At 42.1% G+C, this 16134-nt stretch overlaps 1 protein-coding gene across 1 annotated transcript; it reads right to left on the bottom strand.

Annotated features, from left to right (window-relative positions):
* Positions 1-1092: 1092 nt before the first annotated feature.
* Positions 1093-14272, bottom strand: LOC121581440 (lactosylceramide 1,3-N-acetyl-beta-D-glucosaminyltransferase A). Its single transcript, XM_041896937.2, has 2 exons — positions 14022-14272; positions 1093-2572 (listed from the first exon to the last, which is right to left on the bottom strand). Exon 2 carries the CDS (start codon positions 2425-2427, stop codon positions 1150-1152), a length of 1278 nt encoding a protein of 425 aa, XP_041752871.2. The 5' UTR covers positions 2428-2572; positions 14022-14272; the 3' UTR covers positions 1093-1149.
* Between the last annotated feature and the right edge of the window lie 1862 nt (positions 14273-16134).

Below are 16134 nucleotides of genomic sequence, written 5' to 3'. Positions count from 1 at the left end.
CTCACCCACTCCCCCACCCGCTGCTCAACATGCAGTTGCTATGGTGGAGAGAAAACCCATGAAAGGGGTTGGAGATGTCCTGTGGTACAACAACCTTTCTCTAAGATGAATTTGTTTCACAGTTATTCTATATCACCTCATCTTCATTTACCGGTAAGCCCATTATTTGTTTCTTGTTTGCTTTGCGACAGGTTGAAAAGGCTGCCTATATGCTTTGGTTAGAGTTTCCAAATGAAATACAAAGAAGTTGCTTGAAAGCAGCTGTATATTTCCCACCTCCTTTAATTTACAGAACAATTAATTCATGATAAGAGATCAGCTGATATGCAGAATACTTTGAATTTCTATGTGGAATTTTCCACCTCGTAACAGAAACACTTTTGGCACTCGCGCATGATAGCTTATACAGTGTGTCACTAATCACCACTAGTAACACAAAAAGGCTACATATTAATGTACTGCTACACCCCAGACAGTTTACACCTTATGGCTGCAGAGTTTGTAAGACTTCTTTAACCATGAACACCCATTTGAAATGCTTGCTGTCAGTTTCAAATGCTTCCTTGACATATGGACTATTAGGTACTTTTGAAAGTATTATTTAAAAAAAAATCTTCCTTCTAACTTTAGCTAAACTTACCGTGAAACGACTGACAATGAGCCAATTGTGTCCGTCCACAGTTAGTTTTAAACCACAGCAGCATAACCAACAGAAGAACAGAATTCAATGCCAGAGAAACATTTTCTCAATTAGTTTAATGGAAGGAGATGAGGGAGCGGAAATTCACTTTGGATCCCATTTGTCAACATTATGTCTGGATAACATCTCCTTATTCATCACATTCAGTCTCTGTTCTCAAAGGGGCGGGGTGGGACTCTTCAATACATCATAAAGAGATCAAGAACTGGACCACTGCCGGCCATATAGATAGATGTCCAATGTAAAACCATTTAGATAGATGGTCACTGTAAAACCCCACATTTACAGCAATAGATAACACTCATGGGCATCTTCCTCCATCAACACAAAATACAGGCCTTCCCTCCTTCAGCCTTCTCAAATGACGGGAGACCGATGAAAGAAAAAATGTCGTATAAAATGATCCCTCACTCCATTTTGGACCAAAGACAGTAAATAGGTTTACTGTCCTACAACAAGGCTGCCTTGCAGGGGTAGCTGTTGAAGAAATAAGGTCTACAGAGGAGGGTGAGTTTCACCGCCGTGCAATACAACCTCCCAAAGAGTCCTGACGTGACCCGTTTGACCTCAGGATTCGTTGCAGCTTTCCAGAGTTCGTAAATGTCAGCCACGTGGCCGTGCGACGTCATCATCTTGTCGTAGATGCACAGGTGGTAGGGCGCCTTGCCCTCACCTGAGAAGTACACATGCTCCTGCGGCAACACACCCATGGCTTTGGCGCAGATGCCCATGAAGACATCGTCGATGTACAGCGAGGCGTTGAGGGTCAACGAAGCCTGGTAGATTTTGTTCGCCACGTCTCTCGAGACGACGTAACCTGCCCCTGCCGTGTAGTCCGGGTATGTCAACCACGGGTACATCTCGTATGGGACGTAGTACTTGCTTTCCTTCCGGCGGATGGGTGGTGCGCCTCTGTGCACGCGACCGATCCAGAAGTCCGTCACGCCCTTCCTGTCCATGTCATGCAGGTAGCGCACCAGATTGGGCATGTGCACAAAGATGTCGTCGTCAGAGGTCATGAGGAAGCGGGCGCGGGGGCAGTAGGCGTGCGCCCACCGAAACTGTAGCAGAAGCTTGAGGGTTAGGTTGTGGAACGAGTCCACAAAGTCCTGCTGGACCAAGTCGCCATTCAAGCGGTCCTCATGGACAAGGTTGTCCTGAATGCCCCCTCTGCTCCTACGAATCTGGGCAGCTTCGTGCTGCTTGGGGAGGCCCAGCACAAACACCACCTTCACCGTCACCCCCAGGGTCTGGCGGATATAGGTCTCGTTGCCCCACGTCGACCGTATGGCTCGCCGTCTCTCGAAGTTCTCCGGGGAGGACTTGACTAGCAGCAGCAGTAAAACGTTCTTCTCTCCTGAGCACTTGTACGGGTGGTTGAGCAGGTAGTGGTGGTTGCTGAACATGTGGGCCTCCTGGCGCGGGATGGTGAAGCTCTTGTTGATGAAGGTGTAGTGGTTGACCAGGTAGCGGTAGGAGTAGGACTTGACGTGGCTCACCACACTGCCGCCCAGGTGCTCCCAGTACACCATCATCACCGACAGCACCAGGCACGTGGTCATTAGCTGCACCAACTGGCACTTGCGGATCCGCCGTAAATTCACAAACATCACGGTAATTTTGGGAAAATTCCAGGGTTCTTCCTCTGTCAGGTCTGAGTGGTGGTGGTGTGTGTCAGAGTGTGTGAAAGAGCGGCTGCAGGGGCAGTTGTTCCAGTGACTGTGCATAGTGGTGTGTGTGTTCCATCTTAGGTTTCCCACATGGAGCAGGAGGCGTGGGTGTGTCGGGGAGAATCACAGTTACTGACTCACACACAGCTGTCCTCATAGTGGCTCAGACTCATCCAGCGTCCCCAGGGTGCCGACCATTGCTCTGAAATGGAACAGAGAGTACACATTTTACTCTAATGGTCCAATGTGGTAAGAGTTAAGTGCAATAAAATCCTCCTTAGAGAAAAGCAGATAAACAGATCAATCAACTAGTCTGAAACTGAATATTACAATTTTGCCTTTGGGTGTGAGAGAGTTCTTTAACATTTTGGTAACTGTTTACATTAGGCTGCTCTTATACCTCTGTACTTACTCTGTAATTACTCTAGTAACTAGAATGTATTAAGTTCTTAATACAATGTTGTTACTTAAAGATGCAAGATGCTATATTTACTCTTATTTAGCATATATTTTGCTTCTATAATCTCCATGCTTTTTAAAGCTAATCAGGGTAATTAAGTGTCATAATGATGAATTGTGGGGCCTTTTAGTCATGCAGGCACACAGATACATGTTTCAATGTCCAAGCATTGAACACCTGTTAATTGAGTGTGCAAAGCTGTCATCAAGGCAAAGGGTGGCTATTTGAAGAATGTGTTTAACACTTTTTTGGTTACTACATAATTCCATATGTGTTATTTCATAGATTTTATGTCTTCACTATTATTCTACAATGTAAAAAATAAAGAAAAACCCTTGAATGAGTAGGTGTGTCAAAACCTTTGACTGGTAGTGTATGTATATACTATACTATATTCGGAAAGTATTCAGACCTCTTAACTTTTTCCACATTTTGTTACGTTACAGCCTTATTCTAAAATTGATCAAATCAAATCCTCAGCAATCTATACACAATACCCCATAATGACAAAGCGAAAACAGGTTTTAGAAATCAGAGCGCTCACAGGTCCTCAACTGGCAGCTTCATTTAGTCCCAGAAAACACCAGTCTCAACGTCAACAGTGAAGAGGCAACTCCGGGATGCTGACCTTCTAGGCAGAGTTGCAAAGAAAAAGCCATATCTCAGACTGCCCATCTTAATATTTTATTTTTATTGGCCAGTCTGAGATATGGCATTTTCTTTGTCGCCTCTTCACTGTTGACGTTGAGACTGGTGTTTTGCGGGTACTATTTAATGAAGCTGCCAGTTGAGGACCTGTGAGGCGTCTGCTTCTCAAACTAGAGACTCTAATGTATTTGTCCTCTTGCTCAGTTGTGCACCGGGGCCTCCCACTCCTCTTTCTATTCTGGTTAGAGCCAGTTTACGCTGTTCTGTGAAGGGAGTACTACACAGCGTTGTACGAGATCTTCAGTTTCTTGGCAATTTCTCGCATGGAATAGCCTTCATTTCTCAGAACAAGAATAGACTGACGAGTTTCAGAAGAAAGTTCTTTGTTTCTGGCCATTTTGAGCCTGTAATCGAACTCACAATTGCTGATGCTCCAGATACTCAACTAGTCTCAAGAAGGCCAGTTTTATTGCTTCTTTAATCAGCACAACAGTTTTCAGCTATGCTAACATAATTGCAAAAGGGTTTTCTAATGATCAAGTAGCCTTTTAAAATGATAAACTTGGATTAGCAAACACAACGTGCCATTGGAACACAGGACTGATGGTTGCTGATAATGGGCCTCTGTACGCCTATGTAGATATTCCATAAAAAATCAGCCGTTTCCAGCTACAATAGCCATTTACAACATTAACAATGTCAACACTGTATTTCTGATACATTTGATGTTATTTTTAATGGACCAAAAAAATTATTTTCTTTCGAAAACACTGACATTTCTAAGTGACCCCAAACTTTTGAACAGTAGTGTATAAATTTGCTAAAATGTATAAAAACCTGTTTTTCCTTTGTCTTTATGGGGTATTGTGTGTAGATTGATGAGGGAAAAAAACAATTTAATCAATTTTAGAATAAGCCTGTAACCTAACAAAATGTGGATAAAGTCAAGGGGTCTGAATACTTTCCGAAGGCACTTTATACTATATTTGTACCCGTGAATGTTTTTTTTGTAACAGTACAAAACATACACATACAAACGACAACATACAGACGCACACAAACATCCACAACATCACTCCTACCCAGATCCCCCATCTCCAGCGCCCGCATCACTCTCCACCACATGGCCTCAAACTGCACCATTTTGTTTCTCTGTCTCCCACGCACTTTCAACATTTAGATAATAAAGCATTTGTCCTTTCCATTGTGTTAACGATGGAGGATTAGTTGATTTCCAGTTTTTAAGTATATGTTTTTTTTCAGGATGATTGCCGAGAAAAGTTTCGTCCAACCCATCAGGTATCTCACTGCACACTCATATGCCATGTCTTGAAATCTGCAGACAGACGGATTAAAAGTACATTTACATTGTAATTTTTCTGACAGCCAACTATCTATCTCCGCACATAACTTTTGGACTTCATAGCATTCCCAGAAGGCGTGGATTATTGAGTCATTGTTAGTTTTCCACTTAAGACATGACTCTGCTGTGAATTTTGTCTCTTGTGTAATACATTCTATACATTAGTTTATACTGGATTAAGCGTAAATGTTCGTTAACTGTCATTTCTTTAGTTATGTTACAACGTTCCCTCCATCTTGTGGCAATATCAGTTATTTTTAAGTCTTGGTTCCAATAGTTTATATTCTTTTCTTAGAGATTGTCAGCTGGATAGGCTCTCTTTAAGGTTTTTAATATCTTACCTATCATTTGAATATCCTTTTCTGACTCAAATAGGATTCCCTCAAGATTGCTCTGATGTCCAAAATATTTCAAATAAAAACGTATTGATATGAAACTTTTAAGTTGCATGTATCTGAAAATATCTACATTTGGTCAGTCCAAAATTGCTTTTTAATTCTGCCATGGAAATAAATGTATTTCCTATTACCAAGTCATTTACGGTTTCTATACCTTTAGTGTTCCATGTGGACCAATTTATCAGTCAATTCTGAAACGCTATGATCCAAGGATTGTTCCAAAGGGTTGTGTTTTTAGGGAGTGATATTGGTTCTTGTAGAATACGTTACATTTTCTTCCATATTGTTATAGTGTTCTTAACTATGAAGTTTTTCATGTTCTTAGCTTTATCCTTTGAAACTTAACACGTGAAAAGTTTCTGGGGATGAGCGTGCACATCTTCAATATGTACCCATTGTCCTCTTTAGTGCATTTAACTAGCCTATATATCCCAAGTAAAAGCCCTGGGTGGCGAGTTGATACAATTCCAAGTCTGGAACGTTAAAACCACTGTTACAAGTATTGTTTTTTTCCATTTATATTTAGTACGTAGGGTGTGCCGATTGGTGTCGCCTTGTTAGTCAGTATGTATTACACCTGTGCTGGCTTGTCCATCTCGTTAGTCGGAAGGTATTTCACCTGTGCTGGCACTGAGGATATTTAAAAGCGGCTGGCCTAGTGCTCCAGTTGTGTTGAGAGATGTGTTCAAGAAAAACATTCCTTTGTCTGATCTTTTCATTTTGCTAAACTTTTTGGTTTGCTTCCTGTCTTTAAGTTTGGTGTGCGTTTTTCTTTTGTTTGCCTCTTAGTGGGCAAATTCAGTGGGCATTCATGGTGGGTGTTTTTTTAGGTCCCAGTTGTTGCTATGCAACTTTCAATGGACACCCCCATGAGTGTCTTTTAGAACCCCTTCTAAAATCCCACCTGTTTTGTTTGGTTGTTGTCAGTGACTTTGTTAGTTCCCTATTCTGTTTGAGCAACATTTTTGTTTTCTTGCTGGGGAACGTAACACCACCCTCAGACTTAAGAAGATGTAAAACTTCTCTTTTTATTCTATTCGTTGTATTTGCCCAGATAAAGTCTGTTATGACCAAGTATACTTCGGTTGGGTAATTGGTATTACCAAGAATAAATATTAAACTTTGGGAGCCATGCCATTCTGAAGAGGAAATATTCTACCTGTAAGATTTATGGGAAGATTGTTCCATTTAATTACACCTGCTTTCATATTGTTGAGTAATGGGACACATTTCTTTATATATTTGTTTGTTGTCACTTTTCAGCATCCTAAGTACTTGACATTTTTTGTGGTCAACTAAAGGATTGCTGTAGATCATTAGTTATTGTTTTTCCTATTGCCATTATTTCATGGTTTTTCACATTAACTTTATATCCTGAAATCTTTGAGTATTCTGAAAATATTTTTTGCAAGAGAGGCGTTGAGTTTTCAATATTGGTCAGGTATATCAGCAGATCATCTGCATATAAGTTTAGTGTATATTCATGTTTACCAATACTGATACCTGTTTCGTTTGGGTCCTGTCTAGTTATTTCTGCAAGCGGTTCTGTCTTGTGCTGTTTCTAAAGCAATTTCATCAGATGTATTATTCGTGTATATTTTTGCTTTAGGATATTTATATAATATTTTTTATTTAATGTATTATTTCAGCTGGAAAGTTGAAAGCTTCCAAGGTTTTGAATAGAAAAGGCCATTCAAGACGGTCAAAAGCATTTTAGGCATCAACAGCCATTATTGATAAATCTATATCTTGTTTTTTAGCATATAAGTAATAGTAACAGTAATAAACTGAAACATGTTCTTGTATTTGTGTCTATTTTTAATAAACCCTGTTTTATTGATATGTATCAAGTCTGGTAAGACTTTTGCCATTCTATTGCTTATGAGCTTTGTTATTTTTTATTGTCAATTTATTAAAGTTATGGGTCTGTAATCAGCAGGGGACACTCCAGAGAATGCCAAGAGTGTGCAAAGCTGTCATCAAGGCAAAGGGTGACTACTTTGAAGAATCTAAAATCTAAAATATATTTTTATTTGGTTACTACATGATTCCATATGTGTTATTTCATAGTTTTGATGTCTTCACTATTATTCTACAATGTAGAAAATAGTACAAATAAAGAAAAACCCTTGAATGAGTAGGTGTGTCCACATTTTTGACTGGTACTGTATAGAGCGTGTGGGCATGTGGGCTGAGCAATCATTTAACAGAGAACACAAAAACAATCTAGCAATTATTTGTACTTTGAGGCGATTTTAAGCTCCAACTCCTCTCCTAATGTACCAAAAGTCTGTGGATTATGTCATTGTACATACATAGGAGGAAGACTGTCAGTTAAGGGTGCGTTCGTAAATTCACTCTGGCTATCTACTCCGATTTCAGAGCACTCTCGTCTGGGCGCGTTCGTAAATTCACTCTGGCTATCTACTCTGATTTCAGAGCACTCTCGTCTGGGCGCGTTCGTAAATTCACTCTGGCTATCTACTCTGATTTCAGAGCACTCTCGTCTGAGTGTGCCAGAGCGCAGAATAACTGATTCATTTACAAATGCTCAACCCCCGTTTTTATATGACCGGTGTCGGTAAACGTCGGCAAAAAAGCAAAACATTTAAATTGTCGGCAACATCACAGTTATAGTCACCAACGCTCTGGATAACATGAAAAACCAGCTCTGCTAGAGCGAGTAAAATGGTCAGAGTGAGGTGTTCTCTCATTTATGTCTGGAAGTAGTTAGCAAGCTAGCCAGCGTTAGCCAGTTAGCTTGGGTACTTGACTGCCGTTGTGAGGTCAGAACGCTTGGATCAACCCTACTCCTAGGCCAGAGCATCCAGTGTGCGCTCTGAACGCTCCAAGAGCGAAACGCTCTGAATTTACAAACGGGCAATCTGACAACACTCCGAATTTTGAATTTACGAACACTCTCTAAGTATTGTGGTCAGGTAGCCTAGCGGTTAAGAGCGTTGGACTAGTAACTAAAAGGTCGCTTGTTCGAATCCCCGACCTGACTAGGTGAAAAATATGTTGATGTGCCCTTGAGCAAGGCACTTAACCCTAATTGCTCCTGTAAGTCACTCTGGATAAGAGTGTCTGCTAAATGACTAATGTAAATTAAAATATAGTGACTGGTGCGGGTCTACTTGGGGAAAGTGAAGTGAGATGAGTGGAGGCCCCACACACACCTCAGAGAAGTTGCCCTCCCAATCCCTCTGTACCTGTTTTAAATATGTAGGCTTATGATTTAAACTTAAGCAGTTTCATATCATAAAAACAAGTACTTCTGCTGTGTGCTTCTTCTCTGATTTCCTAGTGTGTGTTTGTGTGACAGCGCGCTAAAACCGCAAACATTAGCTGAGAAGTCAAAAGTGTGGCCGGTGAATGGTAAAAGCCAGCGCAGCAAATGTGGTGCTGGAGGTTCTCTCATAATGGAGGGGTTCATGGCGACGACCCATCGAAACTCCTGAGAGCTGCGGAAAGCGTTCGGCACACAATGGAGGGCATCAGAATAGCTCTGGGAGCACAATGACAGTGAGAGCGGGGATTAGAATAGGCTGCTTCCGCCCGTTTGGCCTGGGTAAAAACCAAGGGGGGATCATGGATGGGCCTGGGACTCCCAGCACATCACCACACTGCTGCCCCCCGAGAGCTTTTATCATTAGCTACCCACTGCCTAATAGGGTCACTCACTCAGAATCTCTATCTTTCTTTCTCTCTCTCCTCTCACCCTCTCTATCTCTCCCTCTCTCTATCCATATCTCTTCCTATGTCTCCCTCTTTGCCTGAGAAATTAGTCAGGCTACTAATAAGTAAGATGAGGAGGCATTGCTGTCTTGTCTAACCTCAGCCTCCCCAACCCCAAAAAGCTTTCAAAGGAACGATGGACGGGGCCATGTACCGTCAAATCTTGAGTGAGAACCTCCTTCCCTCAGCCAGGGTATTGGAAATGGGTCGTGGATGGGTATTCCAGCATGACAATGACCTAAAACACACAGCAAGGGCAACAAAGGAGTGGCTCAAGAAGAAGCACATTAAGGTCCTGGAGTGGCCTAGCCAGTCTCCAGACCTTAATCCCATAGAAAATCTGTGGAGGGAGCTGAAGGTTCGAGTAGCCAAACGTCAGCCTCGAAACCTTAATGACTTGGAGAAGATCTGCAAAGAGGAGTGGGACAAAATCCCTCCTGAGATGTGTGCAAACTTGGTGGCCAACTACAAGAAACGTCTGACCTCTGTGATTGCCAACAAGGGTTTTGCCATCAAGTACTAAATCATGTTTTGCAGAGGGGTCAAATACTTATTTCCCTCATTAAAATGCAAATCAATTTATAACATCTTTGACATGCGTTTTTTTGTTGTTATTCTGTCTCTTACTGTTCAAATAAACCTACCATTAAAATTATAGACTGATCATGTCTTTGTCAGTGGGCAAACGTACAAAATCAGCAGGGGATCAAATACTTTTTTCCCTCACTGTACATAAGCATACATGATACATGATGAATGTATTGATGAAAAAGTACTGTATGTCAACTAGGCAAATCAGAAAGCAAAAATAATGTCAACAAAACAAAAATAATACAAAGCTAGACTATACTGTGAGGTCGAAGGGAGTGGAGTAGGTAGTCAGTGTGTTGGTTGGTACAGAACCCTAGTTTGGGACACAGCTTAACAAGAAAGCATTTACTATGGCTGAGCACCTGAGGTAGTCTGGATCTTAAGGCAGCCTCTCTACCCACCTAGCAGTTCCCTCATCCGCATTCTGTTGACAGTACTTCCAGGATTAGTTAGCAGACACTTTATTATTGGCTTTCCTGCCGATGATGTCGTGGCCATGAGACCATGTCCATCTAACAAAGACAAAGGTGTGTCTCGCCTCTTAAGTTTCATCATTGACATCAGCCGGTAAAACCGTTTATTTGTTCTGCAAATTTTCTTTGCCAACTGTTGAAAGTCAAATATGCTTTGCCTCACAGGTGTGTTTGGTTTGTAATATGTGTTGTGTCTTATTCGCTTACTTAGGCTACGTTCCAGTCATGTTTAACCTTTCAAGTATTTTATTTTATTTTTACATTTTATTCATTCAGTCTTACAGTTACTGCATTCATCTTAAGATACAGAAGCTAGGTGGGACAACCACATATCACAGTCATAGTAAGTCCATTTTTCCTCAAGAAAGTAGCTATCAGCAAAGTCACAGCTAGTAAGGGAGGGAAAAAGTTGGGCAGATGGATCCTGATCATTCAAACACATTACTCAGCAAATGTCATGATTGCCGTGGGTTTAAAGTCATGTTGTACCCTAGAAGGTACTGCTAAATATCAAGCTAAGTGCGTCACTAAATATATACACTACCAGTCAAAAGTTTGGACACACATACTCATTAATGTGTTATTTTCTTAATTTTTTACATTGTAGAATAATAGTGAAGAAATCAAAACGATGAAATAACACATATGGAATCATGTAGTAACCCAAAAAAGTGTTAAACAAATGAAAATATATTTTATATTTGAGATTCTTCAAACAGCCACCCTTTGCCTTGAAGACAGCTTTGCATTCTCTCAACCAGCTTCATGAGGTAGTCACTGGAATGCATTTTAATTAACAGGTTTTCCTTCTTAATGCATTTGAGCCAATCAGTTGTGTTGTGATAAGGTAGGGTGGGTATACAGAAGATAGCCCTATTTGGTAAAAGACCAAGTCCATTTTATGGCAAGAACAGCTCAAATAAGCAAAGAGAAACAACAGTCCATCATTACTTTAAGACATGAAGGTCAGTCAATACGGAACATTTCAATAGCTTGGAAAGTTTCTTCAAGTGCAGTCACAAAAACCACAAGCGCTATGATGAAACTAGCTCTCATGAGGACCGCCACAGGAATGGAAGACCCAGAGTTCTCTGCTGCAGAGGTTCATAAGTTCATTAGAGTTACCAGCCTCATAAATTGCAGCCCAAATAAATGATTCACAGAGTTCAAGTCACAGACACATCTCAACATCAACTGTTCAGAGGGGACTGTGTGAAGCAGGCCTTCATGGTCAAATTGCTACAAAGAAACCACTACTAAAGGACACCAATAAGAAGAAGAGACCTGCTTGATTGATTGATTGCTTCTGTGGACAGGTGTCTTTTATACAGGTAACAGAGTGTGCTCCTAATCTTTTGGATTTTTGGTTCCAACTGCCGTGTCTTTGTGAGACATGGTGTGGGTGAATGGATGATCTCCGCATTTGTAGTTCCCACCGTAAAGCATGGAGGAGGAGGTGTTATGGTGTGGGGGTGCTTTGCTGGTGACACTGTCTGTGATTTATTTAGAATTCAAGGCACACTTAACCAGCATGGCTACTACAGCATTCTGCAGCGATACGCCATCCCATCTGGTTTGGGCTTAGTGGGACTATCATGTTTTTCAACAGGAAAATGACCCAACACACCTCCAGGCTGTATAAGGGATATTTTACCAAGAAGGAGAGTGATGGAGTGCTGCATCAGATGACCTGGCCTCCACAATCCCCCGACCTCAACCCAATTGAGATGGTTTGGGATGAGTCGGACGGCAGAGTGAAGGAAAAGCAGCCAACAAGTGCCCAGCATATGTGGGAACTCCTTCAAGACTGTTGGAAAAGCATTCCAGGTGAAGCTGGTTGAGAGAATGCCAAGAGTGTGCAAAGCTGTCTTCAAGGCAAAGGGTGGCTATTTGAAGAATCTCAAATATAACATATATTTTGATTTGTTTAACACTTTTTTTGGTTACTACATGATTCCATATGTGTTATTTCATAGTTTTGATGTCTTCCCTATTATTCTACAATGTAGAAAATAGTAAAAATCAAGAAAAACACTTGAATGAGTAGGTGTGTCCAAACTTTTGACTGTTACAGTACTAGGCTATATATTTTTTATGACTCGTTATCTGCGTCCCTAAATACCCCCTGGTCATGAGACCTGTCTGAGAGAGAGATAGCGTCACTATGGTGCTTTATATCCACTGACAACAATGTGTCAATTGTTCACTGTTTTCAAAAATTGTTAGACTGCACTAAAGCACTACATTTAAAACACTAAAGCTTTTTTTTTTTGTCATTTAGCAGACACTCTTACATGAGCAATTAGGGTTAAGTGCCTTGCTTAAGGGCACATCGACAGATTGTTCACCTATTTGGTTCGTGGATTAGAACCAGCGACCTTTCGGTTACTGGCACAACGTTCTCACCCACTAAGCTACCTGCCCTTCTGTTACAGTTGCTCACGAAAACCAACTTCAAATCAACTTATTCACCATTACAAGCGTTTACTCCATTTTGAGTGAAATAGAATGAACCTGACATAGTTTGTTTGGCGTCTTTCAAGGGTGTCACCATCCTCAGTGTACACTCTGAAACCATTGAAAATAGGTTTGTCAACATTTTGCTAATATTAGCATGCCTTCAACACATGGGAAAGTATATTTTTCACGACACTTCGGTAATGGCTTTTTCGTAGAAGGTTAGGAATACTTATGCAGCAGGTTATGAGACTGAGGTTAAGTTTGGGAAAAGGGATAGGGTTAGCGAAAATGCTCTCCTAACCTGCTACATAAATCACTTTGTATCGAAGTGCCGTGAAAAGTGTGTGTCCCTTCAACACATACACCCACACACACTGACAAACCTGCACTTGAAACTCTTCATGGGAGCGCAAATTGAAAAAGCCTCCCCATGGGTTCCCAACTCTCAGTCTAAATCCAGCTTGTGTGAAAGCAGGACGTAGGGGCAATAAGGGTGCTGCAGCACCCTCTGAAATTAAAAAAAATTATAAAAATAAATAAATATATATATTTATTTTAAAAAATGAAAATGTCTTCACAAAAGTAGTGCACAAAGTAGTGCACTGGGGCTTTACTAGTCCGTATTAGGGACCTGATAAAGCCATCTGTAGTGCAGGCAAAAACCCACATGATGCATAAGAAAACCACATTTTCCAAGCTTGTCTTAGAGAGTTACTCAGAATTTTTCTAAACCACCCTTTCATACAAGTGGGATATAAATAATCCCCTGTGATATCACAGATGTATATACAAGAAATGTCTTCACAAAAGTAGTGCACTGGGCCTTTACTAGTCCTGTATTAGCAGACCGGATATAGTCGTCTGTAGCGCAGGCTACATCGTTAGGGCAGAAAGACACGTATCTTGTCAGTGTATCCATAATCTTTGCTCCAGCTAAACTCGAAGAGGACAGTAGGCTTAACTACTTACAAAAATGTTTAAAAAATATAAATATTTTATTGTCACCAGATAGGTGCAGTGTAATGTGTTGTTCTGATGAAAAGTAAGTAAATGGCAGTATTAGACTGAAAGTTAAGGTAATTTCGTCAAACTTGTGAGCCTCTCCATGCTTATAGTTGCTCATTCAACATATTTTCTGCTACTTCACTCATACCTGTTTTAACAGTTTCCCTTCCTAAGTGTGTTACATTCCCTGAGGTCAACCAGAAATATGTTTCCTTGGCCAAATATTCCAAGATTTTCATCAAAATGCCACACATGTGGAGGCAAAACGAGTTGGGTAGGTGCGCTTCGGTGCAGCGGACAGCATTGGTCCAGAGCGCAGAGTTTCGCTTAGTCACTTCTCATAATGGTGCTCCTTTAATAGTTAGATCAAAGCTGAATCAATGTCTTGGAAGATCACATAATGATTTATTAGTATTCTACATAAAATAACTAAACATCTTCCCGCGGCTATGGTCACAGGTCGTATAAATAGATCTCAAACTGGAAAGAATCACGCGCCACAACCCGGCACTTACTGCTGCTATGTAGGCTTTCCAAATGACCAGTTGTAAGAAGTAGTCCAAGTAGCCTCCTGTTGAGTAGAGCGAGTTGAGCTCTCCCTCCCCTCCTGTACAGATTCTCTCCTTGTATAGCTCTGGAAGTGTTCCTGTTTACCTCTCCCTGGAGTGATTGGAGTGGAGTCACACACACACTGCACTTTTTAGAAGCAGCGGCAGCAGCTTCCAGTTAAGCGGAGTGTGTGAGCCTCACTCTGTCTAGAGCGTGTGAACTGTACTGTTCTTGTGTGTGTATGTTGCCTTGGTTCTACTACCTCTCTGCTCACTCCCCGCCCTCACACACTGTGGGGGGTGGGCAGAGAATGAGGTGGGAGAGAGAGTTCCCAGCAGTGGCGGCTGGTGAAAAATATTCTCGGTGGGGCTGTGCCATGCTTTTTTTTCCCTGTAACCATCGCGATATATTTTAACACAAACTGCAGGACAGCAGTGCTCAGTGAAACATTCAGTAATTATTTAATGCCAATATTAAAAAGTTGAGGCATTCTTACACAAAAACATATTACACAAACCCAAGCCTTTCATTTGCATTTAAAGTGAACTTTTCACCATTGGTAGTAAACAGGCAACGCAACAGGCATGCTGTCAGAACAGAGTGGAAAGTGGACAATAACATGAAATTATTATAAAGTTTATAGGAAATCTTACACTGTATAAAAGGATGTATAATATAGAAATGGATATCAAGTGGATGAACTCAAACCTTTGACTGGAAGAATAGCATACAGTATTTTATGATCATACTAAATGTGACTAATTGTTAATGTGCTCCAGAACTGCAACAATTAATTGATACAAAACAACATATATACAGTAATATTAGCAAAGACACTATTAAGACTTTCTAGAGTACCATATATAACTGGATTTTTTATGCTAAGGTCAACTATATACAAAGAAACATGCGGCCAGAGCTGCTCTGTGTGTGTGTGTCTGTCATCTTATTTGTACAGGAATTTTGCCCGTCTGTCCTTCTGAGTGGCAAACCTCTCAATGACCCTTTGATTAAAGTCAGGAATGTCCCTGACAAGTTTCTTCTCCATGTGTCACGATCGTCTATAACAGGAGACCAAGGCGCAGCGTTGCGAGTGAACATGATGACTTTTAATTAGACAAGCACGTCAATACAAAACAAAAGACGAAAGTGAAGTCCAACAGTAACAAAGACTAAACTTGGAACAAAAACCCACAAAATACAAGGTGAAACCACACAGTTTAAATATGGCTCCCAATCAGAGATAACGAGCCGACAGCTGTCACTCGTTACCTCCGATTGGGAGTCACATGAATACAAACAAGGAAGACAACCACCTAGACACCCCAACCAAACAGCACACAACAAAACGAACACACCCTATCTCCAACCTAACCCACACAACACCCAACAATACAAACACACCCTGGTTCAATAACAACGTCCCGGAACCAGAGCGTGACAGTACCCCCCCCTAAAGGTGCGAACCCCGGGCGCACCAACATAAGGACTAGGGGAGGGTCTGGGTGGGCGTCTGTCCACGGTGGCGGCTCTGGCCCCCGGTCGTGATCCCCACCCCACCACAGTCACAACCTGCTTCAGTAGCCTCCTCCCAATGACCACCCTCCAACTAACCCCACCTGGACTAAGGGGCAACACCGGACTAAGGGGCAGCACCGGACTAAGGGGCAGCACCGGGATAAGGGGCAGCACCGGGATAAGGGCAGCACCGGGCTAAGGGGCAGCACCGACTAAGGGGCAGCACCGGGCTAAGGGACAGTACCTGACTAAATGGCGGATCCTGGCTGGCTGGCTCTGGCGGATCCTGGCTGGCTGGCGGATCCGGGCTGGACGGCTCTGGCGGATCCTGGCTGGACGGCTCTGGCGGATCCTGGCTGGACGGCTCATGGCTGGCTGACGGATCTGGCTGCTCATGGCTGGCTGACGGATCTGGCTGCTCGTGGCTGGCTGACGGATCTGGCTGCTCATGGCTGGCTGACGGATCTGGCTGCTCATGGCTGGCGGAAGGCTCTGGCTGATCCTGTCTGGCGGACGGCTCTGGCTGATCCTGTCTGGCGGAAGGCTCTGGCTGATCCTGTC

This window comes from Coregonus clupeaformis, chromosome 14 (assembly GCF_020615455.1).
Source record: "Coregonus clupeaformis isolate EN_2021a chromosome 14, ASM2061545v1, whole genome shotgun sequence".
Classification (NCBI taxonomy): Eukaryota; Metazoa; Chordata; class Actinopteri; order Salmoniformes; family Salmonidae; genus Coregonus; species Coregonus clupeaformis.
This window is presented reverse-complemented; position numbering and strand designations above follow the sequence as displayed.